We start from the raw sequence: 23,082 nt of genomic DNA on the forward strand, positions 1-23,082 counted from the left end.
TACTTCTGGTAAGACTTCCAAGTGGTTCTGACCTCTGCATTTTCTATTGCTGCAGTGGGTGGAATAACTACAAAATGGTGGGCCAAAACTAGGACTTCCACACCAGCAATAGGTTTCCTGCAAGCCTACAGCGTAGTCTCTCTTCATCAGTACCTAGTTTTAAGGAAAAAAAAAAAAAAAAAAAAAAATAGGCACCACTCAGGCTTTAAAAAAAGAGACAAACCCTTTTCCACTGCTTGGAAAAAAAAAAACAACCAGCACTAGACCCCTATTGACAAGAAACGACCCCCCTCCTTTGGAAGTTAAGGGTGTGCACACAGGTTGGAGGATTGGAGTCAGTGATCGGATTTCCCACCGAAAATGGTTGTGGCCCTCAGTCAGCACCCTGGCTGTTCTGCATTCTGTGCTAAAGTACCTCTGTCACTCCCTCAGGGAGCTAAAACACAGAGCTGAGGATTCCATGATTAAGCACCTAAAACACGCAAAAGTCATGATAATCTGATTTCAATCAGCCATGAGAGTTGATAGCTGTGTGGATTAAATGGTGGAAAGATAAAATATAAATTATTTTTTATTTGTTTTATAAAGATGACTTGTATGTAATTTCGTAAGAATTATTTGCAACACATATCCATGATAAAGTTTAAATTCTTTTAGCATTAACAGTACACAATAAACGTTTCTATACCTATAAATTTATTGAGGTAACAACTTATTTTCTTGGAGTTTCACAACAGGGAAGCAATTGAAACCTGCACCAACATTTTGGATATTTGAAAATCCTGTAGATCAGGTCAAGCACAAAGCAAAAACAACAAGCTTCTTCTCTGTTAGTAGTGAACATAATAGAAAACAATATATTTAAAGGTAACATGTTAATTTAAACACCTTTACCTCCTGAGTTACAAGTCTGATGCATAAACTTAATAAGCTGCATTTGTATTGTATGAGTTTATGTGCAAACAGCTAGGCTCTTTAATTTCTCTGCGTGTGTGCCCTTAACAATGAGCCATGTTTCCAAAAAAACACACTGATCAATCTGATACGGACTCCACACGTGCCCTACCACCTCTGCCAGCCCCAGTCTCAGGAGTTCAGAGAATGTCTTGTACATTTTTTTTTTCCTCATTTGACAGAACAGAGGCAAGGTAACCAGTGCTACTTAACAGAGAAATCTTTACTTTAAACTTGAGTTGTTGAAAACAAATAATAATAATAATAATAAACAATAAGAAAAACGCAGAAAGTCTTTCGAGGCATGTATTTCAGTAGGTACTGGAAATGGAAGAAAACAGATCACAGTACAGTCATGGTAGCTAACATTTAGACTTCAATCAAAGATGTTTCTTTAAAAGATATATAAGGACTAAAATTTTGACTGCTGAATTACATATTTATCCCCACAAAGCAGTCTATCCTACATATCTGAAAATATACTGATAGATTAAGATTACTATAACACTTTGGTGAACAAATCACTAGGCTGTTTTGATCATTATACTACAAGACAGTTTGGTTAACCCTCAAATTAGTAGGCTTCCTGCATTTAGGATAACTTTTAAATGAATACAAGTTTCCTACATAAATGAATTAAGTTATCTCAATCAAAGAGGGTAGGCATAAAAATTTATCTTCAAATTAAATGCCATACTTTGACAGATTAACGTACATTCCTTTCTTTAAAGTAATATTGTTTTTAAATGCATAATGCTTATATGTATTAGTTATATTAATAAGCTTTATATTCAAATACAGTATTTATTGAAGATTCATTCTTTTAATAAATTGTAGCTGACATTCTCAACAACTTATAACAATTAAGGTCTTTTTTTTCCCCCCTCAATGTTCAAAGTACTTTGTACTTGTCATACACACTAATTTTCTCAATAAGTATCTTTATTTTCCTGCATCTTCTAGATAGAGATCATCTATCCATTCATTTCTTGCAGGAAAGACATAAGCAAGTTGTTGAAAACACTTTTTTTTTTTAATTCAGAGATACATGCTGTTCTACCCCACCCCCCAAATTCAGAAACCCAAATAACTTATGGTAAAAATACAAGTTCTGCTTTGGAAGAAAACATACAAAATATACACAGTGTAGTGTGTGCACCTAAATGTCTTGATTGTCAAGTAGCTCAAGTTTTCACTCTGATGTATACATTTTTTCTTCTTTCTTGTAGACAAGAGTTGGTTTCACTGATCTTTGCTGGTGCCATTTCTTGTCGTCTTTGGTAGTCGTTGTCCCTTTGTGTAAGCATGGTACCAGAAGTGCAGAAACAAGACTAAAAACATAGAACCATATAGCCAAATAATAAACATGAAAATCGGATACTGGTACGGACAATCATCCATGATGTAGATTTGCCCTATATGGACTGTAATCATAATGAACTGGACCTGCAAGAAAAAGGTAAGGAAAAATATTCATTTTAAAAGAAAGACAAACTTCCTACAGACATTTAAAAAGATTTAGCAGAACTTGCATTCATAAAAAGTTGGGGGCAGGGGCTTTCTCAGCTACAGATAGGGTCACCATTATTGACCCTCTCCCAAATTGTTACTGCATTGAAAAGCACTTCCACAGAGTAAAGAAAGACGTATTGTCCAAGGACAATACGAATTACAAGCAGCAATGAGGAACCTGTACTAGAAGAAAGGGAGTCTGCCAGTTCAGTAAAGAAATAAGTAATTTGACTCGTTTGACCAGTGACAAATGAGATATTGCTCTGAAAAAAAAAAAAAAAAGGCCAGAAAAAAATACACATCAGGATCTGTGAACATGATAGTATACAGGTCAGAGGTGAGGGGAAATTCATGTAACACAGAGGTCTGCAGGTGCCAAAAAAGCAATTTAAGGGAGGATTTAAAGAAATTCAACATGTACATTAAGTTAATAATCCACAGGTAATACCGCCAAGACAAAAAGCCTCTAAACTTATAAATATTCAAGCTAAGTCATTCCTAGTTACACAGGGTTACGTAAACAAAGACCAGACCTGGTGCAAGCAGTTACAGCCATGGCTGCTTCTCCCTGCTTCTTTTGCTCCTCTGTGAACAGGCCAAACTGATTGTGTAGCCAGAAGATGCGTTTTCTAAATTTCTATTAAAGAAGCTGGGTGTGAAAAAGCACCCATAGCAATAACCACTTCAGAGTGATCTAATGCTAATAAAACACTTAATGTAAATTCTCTACACATAATTTCTATGAAAGAAGGGACATGACATTAGGAAATACTTATTTTTCCATGCAGTCATTACTATTTACATGTAGACTCTGTACATTAGTTATGTTTTCTTGGTGTAAATTTATATTCTAATTATTTTTTTTACAGCAGATGAGTTTTGCATATAGTATTCAGTGAATACATTTAACTGAAAAGCTTGTGTCTATGATTTTATGGTGAATGTTGAAGTCAGCAGATTTAAGTAAATAACTCAACTGGGGCTCATGACTTTTGTTTTACTAATTTAAAACATGAGTAAAAACTGTACCAACTGTACTGACCGTACAGATCAACATTAAAGAATACAAATTTATTGCACTGTCCGCATTAGGCACAATCAGCTTTGGGAGATGTTCAAGTCAAAGAGAAAATTACTCACAAGTTGTATAGTTGTCATGTATTTTTTCCACCACAAGTATTTATGATAGGCTGGTCCCAGAGAACAGATGCCGTAGTAAGTGTACATGACAACGTGTACAATGCAGTTCAACAAAGCATGAAACGTCCCTAAACCACCTGTAGAAGGAATATAATAAAGTAGTATTATTGCATCAGGTTTATTTAGGTCATTTAAAAGCCACCTCAGGTCCTGGTAGTTTGTTTTGATTGAGGAAAACAAACAAAGACCACAACAAATATAGACTTAAATTAACCAAAGTATTTAACCAGAATTGGGTTGACACCAATTCTGAAGGATCTTATTACACAGGTTTATCTAAGCTATTCCAAAACAGCAGTATTGATCTGAGCTAATGATCTTTAAAAAAAAAAATCACTGTGACTTCTCAAAGTGACATATACACATGACATATACACATGAAGGAAGCAGAAAGAATTTTGTGGAAGCAGCATTCCTCCTGTTTTACACCTACTTTCTGAGCTACATGATGAACTTTGCAAAGTTTTAGAGGATAAGTAATTCCCCAACAGAGATTTCCAGGGAATGAATCAGTTTCAGACAGTAAGTTTCTGGAATCATGATGTAAGCGAAGGTCTCACAAATCCACATTCCATCTCAAAAGCACACATACAGTGGAAAGGAAATTTAAGGCCAACTAATAACCCACCTTGGGGCAAACTCATGACTGAAACTAGTAAGATATTAAACAAAGCAAGTGAGGAATTTTTTTTCACTGATCAACAAGAGAGTTAGATGATGCTGCTCAAGGTAATTTTGTTTTAAAGAACATAATAAATTATAGGTTAAAATGATACAAGGGGTGGCTGATAAAGTATTTTTAAGATAAATATGAACATGAAAATATTGAGCTTCAGGAAGAAAACAAAATGTTATGAAAAGCAGACACTTAGTGAGAAATATTTCTTATACAAAAGCCAATTTGCCATTAAGAATCACTTCAGTTAAAAATAAAGCTTATTTTGTGATTCTAGTAGCTCACACTAGTCTTCCAGCTTGATAGATCATAACTCTTCCAGCTGTGATTGCAAACTTTCTTTGAAACTTAGTTATTTGTATTTTTGAAAATAATTCATGTTCTCACAGTCCAAAAAGTACATACTTTTTTTGGCCTGCACAGTGAATATTCAAAAAAAAAAATAAATAGTTAAAGCAGAGAGAGAGAGAAGCAATAGTACAAGAATATGCTCCAAAAAGCAACACCACATGTAAACAACATCTTACAGTTCTCTATTTATCAGAAGAAAAATCAGTATCTCCTTTCACAACCCCTTTTCTTTTTTTTTTTAAACACAGGTTCCAAAGCTTGGTCAGTAGAGACCGTAGTGCCACTATTTAGAAGGAAGTACAAGCAGTGATGAAACTGAATACAAGATAATCATCAGCAGGATTGAAATTCTTGGGGAAAAAAAAAAGTTGTCAAATAGAACAATATTTGGAAAGATCAGTATAAAGATAAGCAAAAGAGCTGCAAGAATAAATACAACTCTTCAAGGTTGAGTATGACTATTATGAGCAGAGGATAAAACAGACCTTGCATAATTTGTTGAAATATATGTCAGATTATCACATGGGAAATTTGAATCTGATGCAAAATCAGAAACCTGTGTCTAGTATACTGATCCAATGTCCAGATAAAAGGCAGGAAGTTAATCACCTATAAGTGGAAACTTTTCAAGGTTGAAGAGGAGAGAGTGCTAGTTGCTGGGATTCTTTGCAGATCTGTAAACAAACTGAACTGCATGCTGAAAAATCTATTTACAGTTTCCTCATTAACTTAAAATACCATTTTTTCATCAACATTTGAGAAAGACACGATCAAGCTTCCTAATAACAGGAACTCAACAAAAGCAGCAGAAGTATAGCCTTTCATACAGTAGCAAAATCTGCACACTGGACTTGTTCAAAAGACACAATCTACAGATATCCTGGTCTGTTTTTAGGGCTTATTTTCAGATTCATAAAAAAGAACTAACAGATCAGATGTAACTACCATGTGCTTACCAGGCTATTCTCATGGCATGCTCTATTTATTAGTGTTGTACACTAATTCTATAGCATAGAAAGATGCATGCACATAGAGCAGGAAAGGAGAAAAGTGAAGCTATTCTGGAGTGGACAGAAGCTCTTACTTCAACACAATTCAAATACAGGTAGAGCCTAACTTTCTATAATAAATAAGGTCAAAAAAAAACATGTCTGTGGTTTTCTGAAAACTAAAGTATTAGATGTAAGTAATCCCCACTTGTTCTGTGGCTTAAAGACAATAAAAATGACTGCTGAAACAGCACTTTAAGGATAGTAAAAAAAAAAAATGATGAGAATGTAGTCCTCCCCTCCAATTCAATTCTTATGGTTTGAAGGAAAAGTGTTTGAAGGAAGAAGTTTCAGAGTATCTACCTTATACCACTTTTAATTTTTCAATCACATTTTTTTCATGTAATATTGCTTTGTTCATGGTTTTCTCCTGCACACCTTGTTCCCTCAACTCTGCACAAAATGATGTCTAAGAAAAATGAGTAACCCCCACCCATTTAGATAGTTGTCTTGTATGGTGATTTCAGATGTTACAAAAACTTCTGAATACATCCAAATTTAAAAATGTTGGTGTTTGCAGGAATTTTTAATCTGTTCTTCATATATTTGTCTAGCATGTTTTTGGTACCAGACGATATGTAAAAGTTGAACTGTCTCTTCACTACCTGCAGCAAATTTGACTCCAAACCACCAGGTCCATGGCATGATGGAATGATGAAAGACATGCAGGAATGTAACTTGGCTGTTTTTCTTACGTAGCACAAAAAATATCTGAAACAGATTTTAACAAACAGAATGTTATAGAATACTCAAGCCCAACATACTAAAAGAAAACTGTATGCATCTGTGCTGGTTACTCACTACTATACACTTAAAAATTCTTCACAGCTGCAGTTTAGGGAGAAGATGGGAAACATCTGACTAATTTTTGAGAAAAAATTAAACCAGTATTAAAACCCACCTGTGGAGTGAAGCCAAAGCAAGCTTCAAAAGCAACTGCCCACAGCTGAGCAATGAGTGCAATGGACAAAGTAAAATGGACTTGCTTGGGCTGAGAAGTATTTAGAAGCATCAGATTTTAAGTCTGCTGAACTACTACTAAAGGAAAGACATTTGAGAAAACTAACTGAAGGACTAACGAGATACAGACAGGAGTAAATATTAATTTAGAGAAGTAGCCTTTATTATTACTACTGACTTAGCTACCCTTGGAAAAAGACAACATCGGGAAGTATAAATGTAACTGTTCTTAATTAATATTGACAGGCCACACTTAAAAATACAAATATTGTGAGAAATGTTAAGGGAAGACAGAGCAAGAAAATTGTATAAGAAGTCAGGTCACGAGAAGGGTGGTATCAGATGGCAAAGAAAGTAATACAGAAGAGAAGTCTGGCATGCTATGGAAAACATTTGGAAACAGATTACTTAAATGCAGTCAATAAATAACTTCTGCAATAATACCAAAAAGCTGCTGAGAAACAGGAACCTGATTGGATAGATTCAAATAAATAATAATAAACAAAAATTTCAAGCCCAGGGCTAATTAAAAATGGGCAGTCTAACAAGAGGGTAGTACAGAGGACTAAGCCAGTCAGGCTTTTCCAGTTTTAGCATTCCTGGCACTTACATTACCATTCCATTTGGCCCAGTCAGTAAGATGTTGAATCATGACTGTTTGTAGATGAAAGTTAGATGGCTAACTTCTCTTGCGGGGTATAGAACATCCCAGCTGCTCATGAGTCAGCTCCTGAATCACTGCTATTGTGCCCGACACAGTAAGATAAACGAAATCACAGCTGACTCCAACATCCAGAAGCCTGTTTGAGAACAGCTCCACCATCCCTAGTAGGTGCCAGCTTCAGGAAGAGGGGAAGGCAGATGGCTAGTGGTGGTGAGCAAGGTCTACATTCTGCTTTAATGCACTGCAGCTCAGATTTCCTTTGAAACTGCTCAGAGTGCAGGCCAAGTACCAAACAAATCTATGGTCACGGCCAGCAAGGTATTCACAGGAGTTTAGAGCAGGTAGTTATGACAAATTATGCTGTATTCAATTCGGTTGATACAAATATTCCAAAAAAAAAAAAAGAAAGAAAATCTGAAGATGACATGGAAAAAAGCTTCAATGCAATCAACACTGATTTTTTTTTTTTTAACTTGACACGTTGAGACAAGCATTGCTGCAGCACAACAGGTTAGTGTATTTGGCTTATAAATAGCCAAGTTATCAAGGCTTCCTTTTTTTTTTTTTTTAAGATATATTCTCTAATATTTTCCCTGATAAATAAGGAGTGACAGTGCAATGGGAGAATAAGATAGTAAGGGTAAACAACCTGCTGGTATTCTAACAGTGAAGGTTGGAGGAATAATGAAAAAGCAATTTATGCTCTCAGCCCTCAACAGCAGTGGTTCTTCTACTGTGAAAGGAAAACATCACTACATTGTTTATTAGGCTACAAATACTTACGGTGTCTAATAGTTCAATGAATTTGGAAAAGTAGTACAGCCAACAAGTTCGTACCATCTGCAAGATTGAAAAACAGAAATTGTTAAATCCTAATAGTCAAATTTAAGAAGCTGCAGGAAAAGTAAGAGTATAAAATGAAAATAGAGAGAGAAGTGGTGTCTTGGTGATGTGTAGGTTGTTTGGTGTTGCTTTCTTTTTCCTTAAAAAAATAATTAAAAATTCTTTAATCGATAGAGAATTTTAAAACAAAAAGGAACAAGCCAACAAATAGGTTGCCTTCTTTGGCAAACAGTGAACCCCTACAGTTAAACTCTAAGTACATTAATGCTTTATATTTTACAGTAGGGTATTTTCCTTTAGAGCATTCCACTCAACAGCAATACATTTGGTTGTTCAAAAAGCATTTCCAAAAATAAAGTCAGTTTAGCATAACAATTTGACCATGCATTTGGCAACTTACTCTTAGAGCTGTAGGTGACCTCGAGTAGTCAACAATATCACAGCGGAATGAGTACCCAGTGGCCCAACCTGACATAAGAAACTAGAGCAAAGAAAAAGGATTACTTTGTATCTTATGAAAAATTCATTAAATTCAGATTATTACTGCAATCACTAAGCATGAGGGGAAAACAACATTATAAACTTGTTGGATCAGCAACTTTGTCAATCATCAGCCTCTGTGTTGACTAGCTACCACAAGATCATTTGCTGCTACAGATTGATTAATTTATAATTCCATGACCACACCTATGGACAAGAAGCTTCTTTCTACACCCATTATGTCAGCATTAGTAAATGAAGAGGAGAAACAGCTGCATCTCAACAGACATGCTGGCTAAGCAACTTGTTGTGTAAATAAGAACACAAAAACAAGTAAACCTTTTAGAAATTTTTGAAAGTTATCACAGTCAAATATCTTAGTACTCAAGAAAACCATCACAACAACATAGAAGTAGAACTTAATACTTTAAAGACAAAGAACAAATCAATATGCACTATATTTTTAGTATCCTAGTCCCTAAAATCTTGCTTAGTTGAACGGCATGATTCAATGAGTCTTTCACTAATACGATGGATGAGAAACTACTGTTTTTACAATCAAGAGCATATGTACAGTGCAGGACTATATGTATCATCATTTAATAATTTCTCTTGATCATTTGATCTTTTCTCTTGGACTATATTAGAAATCAAGACAAGAGCAACATTGTTAATATTGCACTTGGCTCATTCTCCTACCAGCCATTAGGACAACTGTGTCTTATATCAGTTAAAGAAAAGAAAACCCTTGTCATCAATTGATCATAACCCACTCATGCATGATATGAGGTTCAGCTCGTAACAGATGAAGGTTTTTAGTCTATGACATGTTAAATGTTTTAACTTCTTAAAGAATCAGTTGCTTAAATAAAACAAGGTTATAACGCCATCAAGATATCTTAACACTAGAACACCCACAAAATGGCTTGGATCCAAAGATGGAAAGCTTTTTGCTGAGAGTCTGAATCTCTGCTATTGTCTCCCTGTTATACAGCATCTATGCACCCTTTCATGAAATTTTAAAATAGAAGTCTTGACAGCAGATTAATTGAGTACTGTGTTAGTATCAGACACTGCTACAAGTTTAATTTAATTTAAGTTTCTTAGGGCTTATAATCAAACCAAGCTTATCACCAAATTACAAACAGATGTGTTTGGTGAATTTAAAAAAAAGGAACAAAATGTAAGCATTTTGTCCCAACACTTAGAACATTCGGCACAGCTATTACATGAAGTAGCTGCTGCTGCACTGTCATTTAAGTGCTGTTAAAAGAAATGTCAAGCAGTTCACTGTAACTCATGATGAAATTTATGCAATTTGAGCTAACAAAAACATTGCCAATTTTACAGGATTATATTGCAACATTACCAATTTACCAAACATAACCACATAACCAGACTCAATATGAAAAGCATCAGTACTGGCATAGGGATATTTAACCAGGCAAATGTAGACAGCTATCATGCACATAATACTATTGTTATATAAATATATTTTCCACTGAAGCAGGCATCATGTATCTTAAGGTTTAAAAACTGGTTCTAAAGCTTCTACATGGTCTATGCCATTCATTCTTATGGATTTTTAGCTCTATCAACCCATAATCCTACACAATGCCAGGCTTTACTGTTTTAAAAGTCTAACATTTGCTTCAACACTTGCTACGGACTAGAGCAAAATCTCAACATTCTCTCAGAGAAAAAAAATACTTCCTGTTTCTGAAAAAACAGGCTGAAATTGTTCACTTTAATTTTTTTTTTTAGAGGATGAAGGTCCCCTAAGTAGATATCATTAATATTTGCAATTTATAAGGCTGACCTAACTGAAGATTATTATTTAGTAAACATACAGTGTTTGAAACATCAGAGCTGACTATGAAGTAGTAGTGTAAAAACAATTACAACAGACTAAGAAAAACATATAGTCTACTTTACCTGCTACAACCCAGCGAAATTAAATAAGCTAAAAATCTTTAATTTTGTGCATTATATATAATGGCACATTAAGTATTTTACCATCTTTCTTTCTAAGTATGACTTACTCCTTTTTATCAAGTATCAGCTCAATTTTGTCATACTGATCACAGAAATATATATTACAACAATCAGAATAACAGTTCTGAGAATTGAAAAGTAGAAAATGCATTAGTAAATTTAATAAAATTTATGAGGGATTTTAGAGACAAAATATGTGTGTGCTGCCTATAAAAGTAATACTTACTTCGTAAGTCATGTACAAAGAGAGGATTACCACACTAAAGTTATAAAATGCCATTATCTGCCTGAGTTCAAAAGGTTTTTTGTTTTCCATGAGTTTGGGTCCCAGAGAAGTTACAAAATAGATGTAGGTTCCAATGATAAATGTTGTTGGAAAAGGCGAAGACATGAGTGGCCAGCCTTCCAGTCTTGGATCTAGAGAAAGGGAAGGAAAAAAAAAATCAGATCTTTTGAGTACTCATTAAATCCTAAAGACGCCACTGAAAAGTACTTAATTCCTAACAGTTTGGGTTTTGTTTTCACTGATCAAGAGAACATTTACCTCAAATCTGTGCTGACTGGATAACAACATTTAGCACCTGTCAGATTACTTCTTCCTGCATCATCTAGGTTTGAAAAGACCTAGAAGATGACCAAGTCCATCCATCGACCTGACCTACTGAGTCTAATCACTAAACTATGCCCCTGAGCAACACATCCACAGGGATATTGACCCCACCTCTTCTCTGGGCAGTGTGTTGCAATGCCTAATCACCCTCACCATAAAGAAATTCTTTATGGTTTTACCATAAAGTACCTAAACCTCTGTTGGCACAACTTGAGGCCATGTCCTCACATCCTGTCACCCGAGAAAAGAGGTTGACACCCACCTCACTACAACCTCCCTTCAGGTAGTTGTACACAGCAATGAGGTCTGCCCTCAGGCTCCTCATCTCCAGACTAAACAACCCCAATTCCTTCAGCTGCTCCTCAGAACTCATTAGTTCTTCAACATAGAATCACAGGAAATGCAATTTTCAGTCCAGACCCCTCCTCCATGAAAAGCCTGCGTCTTCGTACACTGCTGTGGCTCAGAAGGCACAGGTAGGAAAGCAATGCACAAGCAGGTCACAGAGCCTGCGTGTCCTAGTGAGACTTCATTATCCTGGAAAAGCATTTATTTTGTCTCACAGTTTAAGGCACAGACAGGCAGTAGCCCCACTTTTCAAGATCCTCAAGCCTTATAAGCAGTATTGTGTTAGATGCAATAACTGTGGGGAATTCAGACTGAGAAAACATCCTCTCATCAGTTGGTATTCAAAGATTGTTCCTAAGAAGTCCTGACATGTCACCCTCACAGTACCTTAAAACTCGTAATTTTATATTGAAGATCTCTGAACAGCAAATATGTTGCAAGTTCCTCTCCAGTTATCCCATACTGATTTCAGCTACTGCACAGAGTCCTTCCCCTGCTCATGCTGCCGTTACCTCTCTTCACAGCTGGGACTGACAGACCTACCCTTAAACTTCACCTAGATCCCACTGCACCGATTTGTCATTCATCACCAAGCCTCAGCTCAAAAAGCTTCAACATTTCTCCATAACCAGGATAAACGGAACAAACTTTTTTCTAAACTGACTTTTGGAAGTTTCGTTTCTGAAAGACCCCTAACCTTCCTGTTGAGTCAGCAAACGGCTGCTTTCATGGTCTGCTGCTGGATGCTGGGCATGAAATTACATCACTGCAATTTTCGTTAAGTGTTAAAATCATGGCCAAATGTCTTAAGTCAGTGATGTTCAACCCATGGCATTCAAGCAACATGTCTTGAGGCACTCTGGTGCTGTTTACAGCTACAGGTTTTTTTTGTTGTTGTTTGTTTGTTTAAAAAAAAAAAAAAAGGTTGAGGAAAGCAAATTATAATGCCTTTTGCAGCCTGTTATGCACCCCATGCTGCTGCCCATGAGCCAACAAGTATTGTGAAATGCTGCACGTTAGATTTAAAAAAAAATTACATCTGTCTGCATAGCACTGCAAGAGAAGCACCCGCTCTTTACAACTGACTACGTTCTTGCATTCACCACTTGCACTGATACAACCAAAACCTTCCCGCTGGTTTTCCCATCTTGATTCTGAGAAAAAACATATTCGGGCACTAATGGTACAATATGCTATACCAAACGCAGGCACTGGTAGGCAGAGAGATGAGCAACTGAAATTGTGAATTCATGAACAGGGCAGCAGCAATGTTCCATCACCCAACCTAATCCACTTCATCCACTGAGTCGTACTCAAAAAGCTCCCTTTTCATGTGCATGATCTGATTCTACAGAACAAGAGAAATGGTTTTCAGCTATACTGGAAAAGATAAGCTACTCATTGTAGTGATCAAACCTTAACTGCTTCTTAAGCTTTCCCTAGGAATCAACTAATCCTGTTCATGACGTGGCTACCATGATGAGGAACATTTTAACATTACATTAAAGCAAATCATGCTCTATGTCCTCCTTGTATGAGGTGCACCAAGAGACTGCAATTCTTTTCTGAAACAGGGCTGTGAGAGTGAATTACTCTGAAGGCAAATTTCAATATACTATAACTCACCAGGGTTTGTATTTCCTTTTACTTTGCAAGGGGAAAATAAAGCAACACCATACACCTAACTCAATTAACTGATAACACAACATTATTAGTTAATGAAAAAATAGAGCTTTACATTCAGTAGAACAGAAAAAATAATTAAACTATATATTCAAGGTGAGCCAGAAACTCTTACAAAGTAATCACTGTTGGCACTTTATTAGTCTGGGGTTATAGCCCTAAGTTACCTGAGTGGTTTTTTTTTTCCTTTTTTAAAATTCAGACAACAATTTGTTATTTATAATTTAAAATGTCAGTAGGTAGCCTGGAAAGTCTATTAAACATGTACAGGAAGACACGGCTACTTGAAGCTGATATTAGTACATCTACACTAACTACATGCTGCTTTTCAAACTTATTGAAAGTTAGTAAGTTTAGACTTCAATGACTCACCAGCATCTTTGATCCATTCATCATACAGTAGCACAGCCTTTGATGTCAGATTGCTGAAGGCCATTTTCACTTGATTAAGATTTTATGATGTTGCCTGCAGGAGAAAAAACAAAACAAAACAGAAATATGGATTTCAGTAATTAATAAAACAAAGGTGAATGAAGTGTTTTGGAAAAAAAAAATCAATAAGCAGAATGGAAAGAAATGGAGAAGGTTAACAGAGAAATATGTGAAATACAGATCAGGTAGTGTCAGCTGGACAGATCACACTACACTTGATGGTGATTTATAGCTGAGCTGTTATGCAAAACAATACAATTTCGTAATCTCTCCATGCCAAACAAGGTACTTCCATGCCATAAGGCGTTATCTCAAGAAACCATGCTGTGGTTAACCGTTACAGTTAAGGGAAAAATATAAATAAAGAGCAGCTGCTAAAATTGCTTTTTATTGTCATCTCCTTTAAAAGTCCACACTGATAATGTAAAGTTCAGCTTTGCAGCATTCACTACTGAAAATGTAATTTTCTAACTAAGAAGTATTTCTAAGGTAGGTGGGAGGGAGAAGAGGTGCCAATATGTCTGCACACTTGTTTTAAATACAATAATTAGCTATGTTATAATTAGTATGCAAATCACACTCTGATGAATCAACTGTTTCCACACCAGGATTATGAAGCATCATAGTACCACCGGTAATACCATTAACTCACAAAAAATTTCCAGCACTTCCAGTTTGCCTGCAGCACCACCCGTATATGTAAAACAAAGAAGTATGCTTGTATGAATACTGATTTTTGCTTTGACATCAAGTACTCACCAGCCCTTTGCTTTACCACATTTCCCCCAGAAAAGACTTCAAAGGAAAAAAAAAAGTTTTGAATGGTGCCTCTCCTTTTCCTATTCAGTGTTTCATTGTGCCATATGATTTTTCTCAATACCTTCACATAATCTTCACACAATAGTCACCTTAGTTCAGGCTACACACCTTGACAATCAGCTCCTTTCCTCTGGATAAAAGGACAGTCTTTTCAGAGAGCCATCTCAGCCTCCTTTAATATAAGCCAGCTGCAGCTTTTGGGAACCAGTTCTGTACCCCATGATACTGCAATGCATCTCTGCTCACTCCTCAGATCTCCCTGTTTTCTCATTTATGCTCACCTTAGCAGGCCTACACAACAATTTCCCCCATATTTCTAGTTCTAAATCTGTTCACTGCCATTGCATAGTATTTAGACAGCTCAAAGTACAATATATCCCACCCTTCATCACAAAATGCAACACTGACAAGCCTGCCCTCATTAGTTTTCACATGATTTACCTCTTCAGTTCTCATTTTCCTACACTTCTTTTCCTGCCTGCGCTTCTGCTATATACACCTGTACATCTCAAACTATTTCTTGTTCAGAAAATGAATGTTCCTTCAGCTCACATCTTCCAGAAATACCATCTTCCAGCATCAGCACTTCCCAGTTCAATGTCAGTGCCTTTCTGCTGACCATCCTCGCATGCCCAATACTACCTTGATTTAGACAGCACCACATCAATGCTAATTGCTGCACAAAGCATCATCAGTACAACAAAGAGGGAGAGCTTCCTATTTCTTCATAGCCATCTTTTTCAAGATGTATCATCATAATTACATCTTCCTATCTACAGATGCTGCAAAGCTATTTTTGTGGATACCAAAAAGTCAACATTAATCCAGCAAGCCTGTCATCTTTCACCAAATGATTTCTAGGCAACCATCACACACATCATTGTAACTCAAGCAATACACTAGGCTAACAAACATTTTACATAAATGCAGAATTACTTCCTCATGATCAACAACAGAAAAAGATACACACAGCCACTAAAAAGGAGAGGACAATCCCATAATCCTCCACACAATCTTCTAACTGCAATGCTCACTTCACAGAAGTGTTATTTCTCTATTATGCTGTACTGAACTCTTCCTGCTAAGTCGGTCTCTCTACCACATACCCAGTGGATACAGGGTGCTGCTGAGACAGCTCTAAACATTCATTGACATTCAAAGTCTTACTGAAAGCCAGAGTATTTCCGATTCTAATATGCAAGTGTACAACAGTCAATTTCTACCTACATACATTAATTTGATTGGTCTGAATTACTAACCATACAATTCCAACATCATGAGTGTGGTTCAGACACATGCGCAGTGAAATCCACAGTGCAGCAACCAATTTCAAGTGATCAAATACTTCTTTTTAATATAAAAGAAGTATGAAAATCCCCTTTCTACTCCCTTTTCCATTTAAACTGGCAAACGTAGTTCAATCTATCTAGCTCCTGATGTGTTATTCTAAGCTATATTTCTGTAGAGGTTTTGGTTTCTTCATTTTTTTATTTTATTAAATCCAGTTGCGCCTTGCTCTATCCATCTCACTTTGATGAAGATCAAGTGCACTTACTGTAACTGACAAACCATTGCCCACACATTCCTCAGCAATAGCTGTGGCCATAGACCCATAGCAGTTGCGTTTACTAACACCCCCCCCAAACACACAATCACATTGGAGGTCAGCGAGCACACATAGGCACATGCACACTTTTAACAAAGCTCAGTGTGAAGGAAGTCCATGTCTATTCTTATTTAAGTATTGTGGCATTTGATAAAAAGGGCAACGTGTTATAAAACTCTGTGTTTGTATAGGTTTATAAAGGAAAAAACGGTGCATACAGGGAACATCTCCTTCCTTTTCTAATGGAAACCGGAGTGGCCTCTTTTTTGACAGTAGCTGAAAGTGGTTAGAGACAGATGAGTATCACTGGCAACTTGCTCAATAAACCAAACCATGGATGATGTCAAATGAAGGTAAACCCCACCCTGTCTTGAACACCACCTGCTTTAGATTGTGCTACAGTGACAAGTGAGAAACCCAGCTGAAGGTAGCTGGTGCTGGGGGGGGGGGGGAGGGGAAGTATTATAAATCTGTATTTTATAAATAATTATTAAAATAGATTGATTACAATAAGTTATCCTTAAAATGCAGGATTCTTCCTATTTCAGTCTCCCGAGAATAGTAAATCAAGAGAAAATGCATATCAGACAAGATACTTTGTTCAAGAGTTCTAACAATATTCCACCAAAAACCTACAAACAACTTGTGCACACAAAGGCTCGATAGTTCAATAATATACACACACACACAGATTCACTGAAGAAAAGTAACCATGTTACATTTAATCACCACTTCAATAAGAAGTAGCTTATTGAATTCACTGTCAGAGTCTTCCTTCTCACAACCTGATGAAGATCTTAATACAACTCAGACTGGCTAGTTCAACACGCTGAACAAGACCCATGCCAAATGAGCAGCCTACTATTTCAAAACATTCTGTACAAAAACCAGAAATGCTGTGGACGTTGCCATTTATTACAGGTTTGGGGGTGTTGATTGACTTATCCTTTTCCTTATGCTCAGCCTGCAGATTGCAACCTCACAAATTCACAGTTCATAGAATCATAGAATATCCTGAGTTGGAAGGGACCCTTAAGGATCATCAAGTCCAACTCTTGACACCGCACAGGTCTACCCAAAAGTTCAGACCATGTGACTAAGTGCACAGTCCAATCTCTTCTTAAATTCAGACAGGCTCGGTGCAGTGACCACTTCCCTGGGGAGCCTGTTCCAGTGTGCAACCACTCTCTCTGTGAAGAACCCCCTCCTGATGTCAAGCCTAAATTTCCCCTGCCTCAGCTTAACCCCGTTCCCGCGGGTCCTGTCGCTGGTGTTAATGGAGAAAAGGTCTCCTGCCTCTCGACACCCCCTTACGAGGAAGTTGTAGACAGTTCTTTGCATTTATCCATTTGACATGTCAACACCAGTTCAGTTTTGTATTAGGAGTCAGATAAATGTGCTGTTGGTATTTAATTAGCAACTCTTAACGCTAGCTGGCCACTGGGACCAAACAATATCTTTATATCTGGTACCAGACTACTTCCAATATGTTGCTGTTGCCCATGGTAGAAATGCAGCAGACAAAATGGCATGTCCTCACTTTTCCCATGCTGCTAGAAAAACACTTCTCTTACCCCTCCTGACCCCAGCACTCACAGTTCTTCTCCATTTAAAACATTTCATAAGAACTGATGCATCAGAGCCCCTTAGTCTTCAGAGTTTTTATGTTCAAGTCCACAACAGCTGCTAAACTTATTTTGAAAGTTTTGCAGTTCTCTCATCCTTGAGAGAAGGATGCACCAGTCACAGCAGCCATCTTAGCTCAGCCTAAGGACACAAAGACACTGACTGAGAAATTACTGCTAATCTAAAAGTAAGCAAAGTACAATATACAAAACTTACTATTGTAAGAGCGGGAGTAATGTCAGGAAAGACAAAGCCATTCACAACTTTTCTACAGTTGAAAGACTTAATATCAACTTTTGCATAGAACACATACTTTATTTTCAAAGTGTTTTTACACTACCTAATTATTTCTTTGCAAGTCTACTTTTATAAACAATTTTTTTGCATTTACTTGACTATGTCAGGATTTTTTGTTCATTTGTTAACTATCTACAAGTAGAATTTGTGACTGCATAGGAGGTTATTTTGTCTTATCCCATTACATTTACTTCACACACAAGGTCTCATATACAGGAAAAATACATTCAAGGCCTCTTGTGTTTTGTTATTGTTGATTTTGCGGGTTTCTTTTGTTTGTTTTTAATACAAGACTGCAAACACAAAACAAAACAAAAAACACACCACATAGCCACACACAAGAGAAGCAACTAGATTGTGCTTCAGAAAAAAAAAAACATTTTGAAAGACTGCTCTTTCACAGTACAACCATATCATTGGGAAATAACCCAGAGATGCTGTGGCTTAATGGAGTTTTCCATAGTGTTTGGCAGTTTTGAGGCCTACAGAACTTATCCTCTAAACAAGAAGTTGGAAATGTTTAGCCTGAAGGCACAAAGACCTGTGGGCAGAGAAAGCCATTTGTTAATACACAGCTTTAGTTCTTCATGCTATAAAGCCATCTACACATGAAGCATTTGTTTAGCCACAATTCAGTCAGGATAATGTATATTTAATATACATAAATGTTAATATATTTACAGAACCAGCACATCAGCACTTCTTTTTCCAATGTTCTACTTTCTGCTTGTAATAGCATTACAAAAAGCAACTAGAATGTGCTAGCAACAGGGAAATTTATTTTTAAAATAGCATCTAGGTTGTAGTAAACTCTCCCAAAATTACAGAAGGAACACTAGCAGACTGATTTTCAAAATTGGGTTATTTTAAATGATGCATGAGAAGAAATTTACATAAATTAAAAAAAAAAGTCATTTATGTTCAGTCTGCCCTGTGCAAAAAGTTCTAAAGAACATATATGCAGCTCTCTGAAGCACATGCATTTGGAAAACAAGAACTGAAATTATGTCTATGAAACCTGTGAAATCACCTATGAAAAACTTAGGCAAGGTACTCAGGTCTTAGAAAGAAATGAGCGCTATTTTTCTTTTTATTTAAAAATGTCAGTGGGAGTCATCCTGTGCACCTCAGGTCAGGCCAGCTGCACTAATATTTCTAAAGACACCCTTAAACAAATGTGCCTCCATCATTATAAGGATAGGGGTGTAAGGGAGCCAAATGATGGAACGGGCTGTGTCAAAAGAGTAAAGCCATTTGCCGGCCCCTGGTTCCCTACACCTCAGCAGACAGCTGAAATAGGTGCACAGCTTTGCAGAACCAATTTCAAGTGTGACCATTACCTTTACTGGAGAGGGAGGGGTACATAAGATCACTTACACCAGCCAAGAATGTGCATTTTCCATCCAAAAATGCCACATACCTCAGCAAACCATATGAGAATGCCACAAGATGACAAGTGGTAGTTATTAAGTTGTTACAAGTTCTGTTACTATGCAAAAAACATTAGTGATTCTTGTAATAGGAATTACTGGTATGCCTCACACATTCTTTATTTTTAAATGAGAACAACAAGCTTCTAGCATTCCTTGGCTTAACCCACATGAAAGATATTTGCCATTCTTTCTGCTTATTTATTCCCCCTACGTAGTTTTTAAATATTAAAACGTATTGAGATTTGCTTTGAAACGGTAATTTTACAAGCAATGCTTTACACGGATGGCTACTAAACAAATGCAGCAAGCAGAAAAGCTTGACAGAACCAAGCAAAATGAAATACCACTGGGAATCCAACCTCAGCTTTGTCACTCCATAAACCATCTTCTTAATTAATTTAATTAATTAATATTAAGGCAAGACTTTCTCTTCACAGAGAAAAACTTGCTATTAGAAAGACAGAGATACTACTTAGAATCACAGAATGGTTTGGGTTGGAAGGGACCTTAAAGACAAACCAGTTCCAACCCCCTGCCATGGGCAGGGACACCTCCCACCAGACCAGGTTACCCAAAGCCCCATCCAGCCAGGCCTTGAGCACCTCCAGGGATGGGGCATCCACAGCTTCTGCGAGCAACCTGTGCCAGGGCCTTACCACCCTCTGAGTGAAGAATTTCCTCCTTATATCTAATCTAAACCTATCCTCTTCTAGTTTAAAGCCCCTTGTCCTACAGGCTCTGGTAAAAAGGGCCCTAGTTTTACAGGGACCTCTTAGCAAAAGAAAAATCAGGGAAATCTGATAAAGTACAAGCTTCAGTGGGGTAATTTTCACCCAAGTCAGATTTTAGAAACAAAGTTTCTGGAGTGTTACCCCCTTGACACATCCAGCAGGTAATGATGGCAGGACCCCCTGTCGCACAGACCCTGCAGGAAGATGGGAAGAACACTGACCCACACTGGTCTGATTTCAAAATGATAGCACAAGAAGTGACAGTAATACTGGGTGACACATTCAGGCATAATTATGAAACACTAATGCTTCAGAATCATTTAATATACCATTGTTAATTTTGCTTTTGAAGTTCACAGGGTAATTAAACCAGAACATTTCACAGATCATATCTTTGGCTTTACCTGGGAAATATCAGCTCTGCCCTTCCTATTTCCCAAGGTTGTGTTGTTACATAATTGCAGTTATTTTAACTGCTTCACTCCCTTATGCCGGGCTGCAAACAAGTACAAAATGCCTATTACATCAGATTGGTTACTCACCTATATTCTGCCACAAAGTTGTATATCACCTGATGTTACAGATTTTCCCGAGAAAAGTTTTGTGACCTTCCTGATTCTTTATGCCTGTTCTCAACTAAAGAGGGCATTTTGGGGAAGTTTCATCTCCCAGGTAGTCTGGCAACATCCTGCTTAGCATTAAGTGGCCTTTTTGTTGTCATTAATATTGCTTGTAAGCACTGTTCCTGTCAGATGGCAGTGCTCAAGTGAGTTACAACTCTGTGTAACAGAGAGATTTAAGGAAATTTCCAGGTTTTTGGAGATGTATTAGTTAAATGTTACCTTGATTAAATTTCAAGCTTTGTCTCTGAAGCCAGCCCATTGTAAAATAAAAATTACTCCTTAGTGTGCATCAACCACCTCCAGTAGACATTGGTGAGGGAATAGCATATTTTCCAAAGGGATTTACATGTATTTGGAATAATGTGGACATCTTAAAAATAGATGAAAGAGGTTTAGAAACTGCATTAGAATGTCTGCTTGTAAATTCCCACACCAGCCATATTCAGTAAGAGATCTAATACTTAACCTGTATTGTCACCCTTATTGAATTCGTTGTATGGCACCTCTTTATTTAATGCTTTCCTTTTTAAACTAGCATCAAAACTACCATTTACCTACACAAGTAAATTAGTCTGTAGGCAGCAGAACTAGTGAAAACAGTTCATTTCAACCACATTACATACTGTTTTTTTTTTGTTTTTTTCTTTCTGTCAGCCTACTGGATTTCCCATTCTGATGCTGGGTAAAATAAAAAACAGTTTGTATTTCCTTCCATGCCCGCACGCAATGTGTTAAAAGAATGGATACTGCAGGCTTCATGCAAGGCTAATAGGCACAATAAAGCTTCTCCCTATGAGAATTGTTTCAGGTTCTTCACTGGGAATGATAACAGCCCCATTTTGTGCCCTGCTCCCAGCTGATATCAAACAGGAATCCTCCTGGTCCACATACACTGATCCAATGACCAGTGACTGCTGAATATGGAACCCCCAGCGTGCAGTCCCATGGCAACCCTACTGATGGGCCTAGTCCCCAGGCAGCTGCAGGATAAGCCACAGCAGCTCACTGACCATAATGAAATCACAATCTTAGGGAAAAAGTTCCTTTTTCGGTCAGCACAGTGGCTGCACCTGAGGGAGCTCATGCAAAGGAAGCAGCAAGACACCTGAGCTGGGATGCTGCAGGAAGGTGGAAAGGTGGGAGCTGCAGCCCTGTCACAGACATTTAAGCTGATGATGAAATCACCGGATCATCATGTCTGGTCCTGCCTGCAAAACCATAGACAATCATGTGCCAGATCGTTAGTTAAGATGTGCACACACCGCACCTCGGCAAGCCGTCACTCTGTCCATCACATGCACAAGGAGTACTTCACAACACAAGAACTGAAGCAACAAAAACGACTTTGTGCTACACCATGGCAGCAAAGGATTGGGCATCACAGATATGTTAAATTACCTGGTGATGCAACTGAAAGCAATCCTAGGAATTAATCCTAGGCCCTCTAGGACCAAACAGTCCATGCAAATGTAGCCTGGGAGGAAGTTTCCTTACAAGTCTGAACTCGGTTATCAATTTAACTCAAGTATGAGAAAGGCACTGGTCTGGATTCTGAAAGGATTTCCAGTTTCACTTGTGAAACAACCACCATAAACCACACACCAGTATATCTACCTCAGTTTTTAATCCTCATATTCCCACTGTTTCAGAGAAAGGCAAAAACATAAACTGGGTCAAAGCTGCTAGAATTTTAACTAGTTATCGGTGGTCCCCTGGCTTTACCAAAATCCTTTGAGCACTGGTATGTCAGCCACTCTGCCTTCAGCTAGCCTCACCTGCCTACCTGCATGCTGCTGAGAGGCTCCTGCACCTGGATTACTGCAGGAGCTCTTTTTGTTGGTCTGCCAGTATATGACTTGCACTTGGCTCCCTTGGATTTCATGCCAGCGGGGTGACAGTAGCTCACAAAGTCACCTAATCCCGCCTGCACAGTGAGCTCCATGACACGCATCCCATGACAACTTTCACCTAGAAGTCAAAATAAGGTTTGCCTGTGACGTAATATTTGTATTAATGCAACCGCATTTCCATTAGATAATGGCACACCATTACCCTTATCAAAAACCTCTGGCAAATTATTCATTTAGTATTTGGGCCATATCCGACTCAGGTTAATCTCCTGCTTATGCAAAGGTCTTAATAGCTCCTCCTTTTTCCTCCTTGCTAATTACTACAGAAAGTTTTCTGGTT

General features: G+C 37.5%; 1 protein-coding gene across 4 annotated transcripts in view; it reads right to left on the reverse strand.

Annotated features, from left to right (window-relative positions):
* Positions 1–675: 675 nt before the first annotated feature.
* ELOVL7 (ELOVL fatty acid elongase 7) overlaps positions 676–23,082 on the reverse strand; it is a 33,487-nt gene continuing 11,080 nt past the window's right edge. For all 4 annotated transcript variants that reach the window (XM_068667045.1, XM_068667043.1, XM_068667046.1 and 1 more), the window contains exons 2-8: positions 13,698–13,791; positions 10,911–11,101; positions 8,610–8,690; positions 8,150–8,206; positions 6,348–6,453; positions 3,607–3,743; positions 676–2,400 (exon numbers count right to left, since the gene is read on the reverse strand). In XM_068667045.1, the coding sequence (XP_068523146.1) occupies positions 2,197–2,400; positions 3,607–3,743; positions 6,348–6,453; positions 8,150–8,206; positions 8,610–8,690; positions 10,911–11,101; positions 13,698–13,761 (840 nt within the window). In that variant the 5' untranslated portion in view covers positions 13,762–13,791 and the 3' untranslated portion in view covers positions 676–2,196. The remainder of the gene's footprint in view (positions 2,401–3,606; positions 3,744–6,347; positions 6,454–8,149; positions 8,207–8,609; positions 8,691–10,910; positions 11,102–13,697; positions 13,792–23,082) is intronic.

Source organism: Anas acuta, chromosome Z (assembly GCF_963932015.1).
Source record: "Anas acuta chromosome Z, bAnaAcu1.1, whole genome shotgun sequence".
Taxonomy (NCBI): domain Eukaryota; kingdom Metazoa; phylum Chordata; class Aves; order Anseriformes; family Anatidae; genus Anas; species Anas acuta.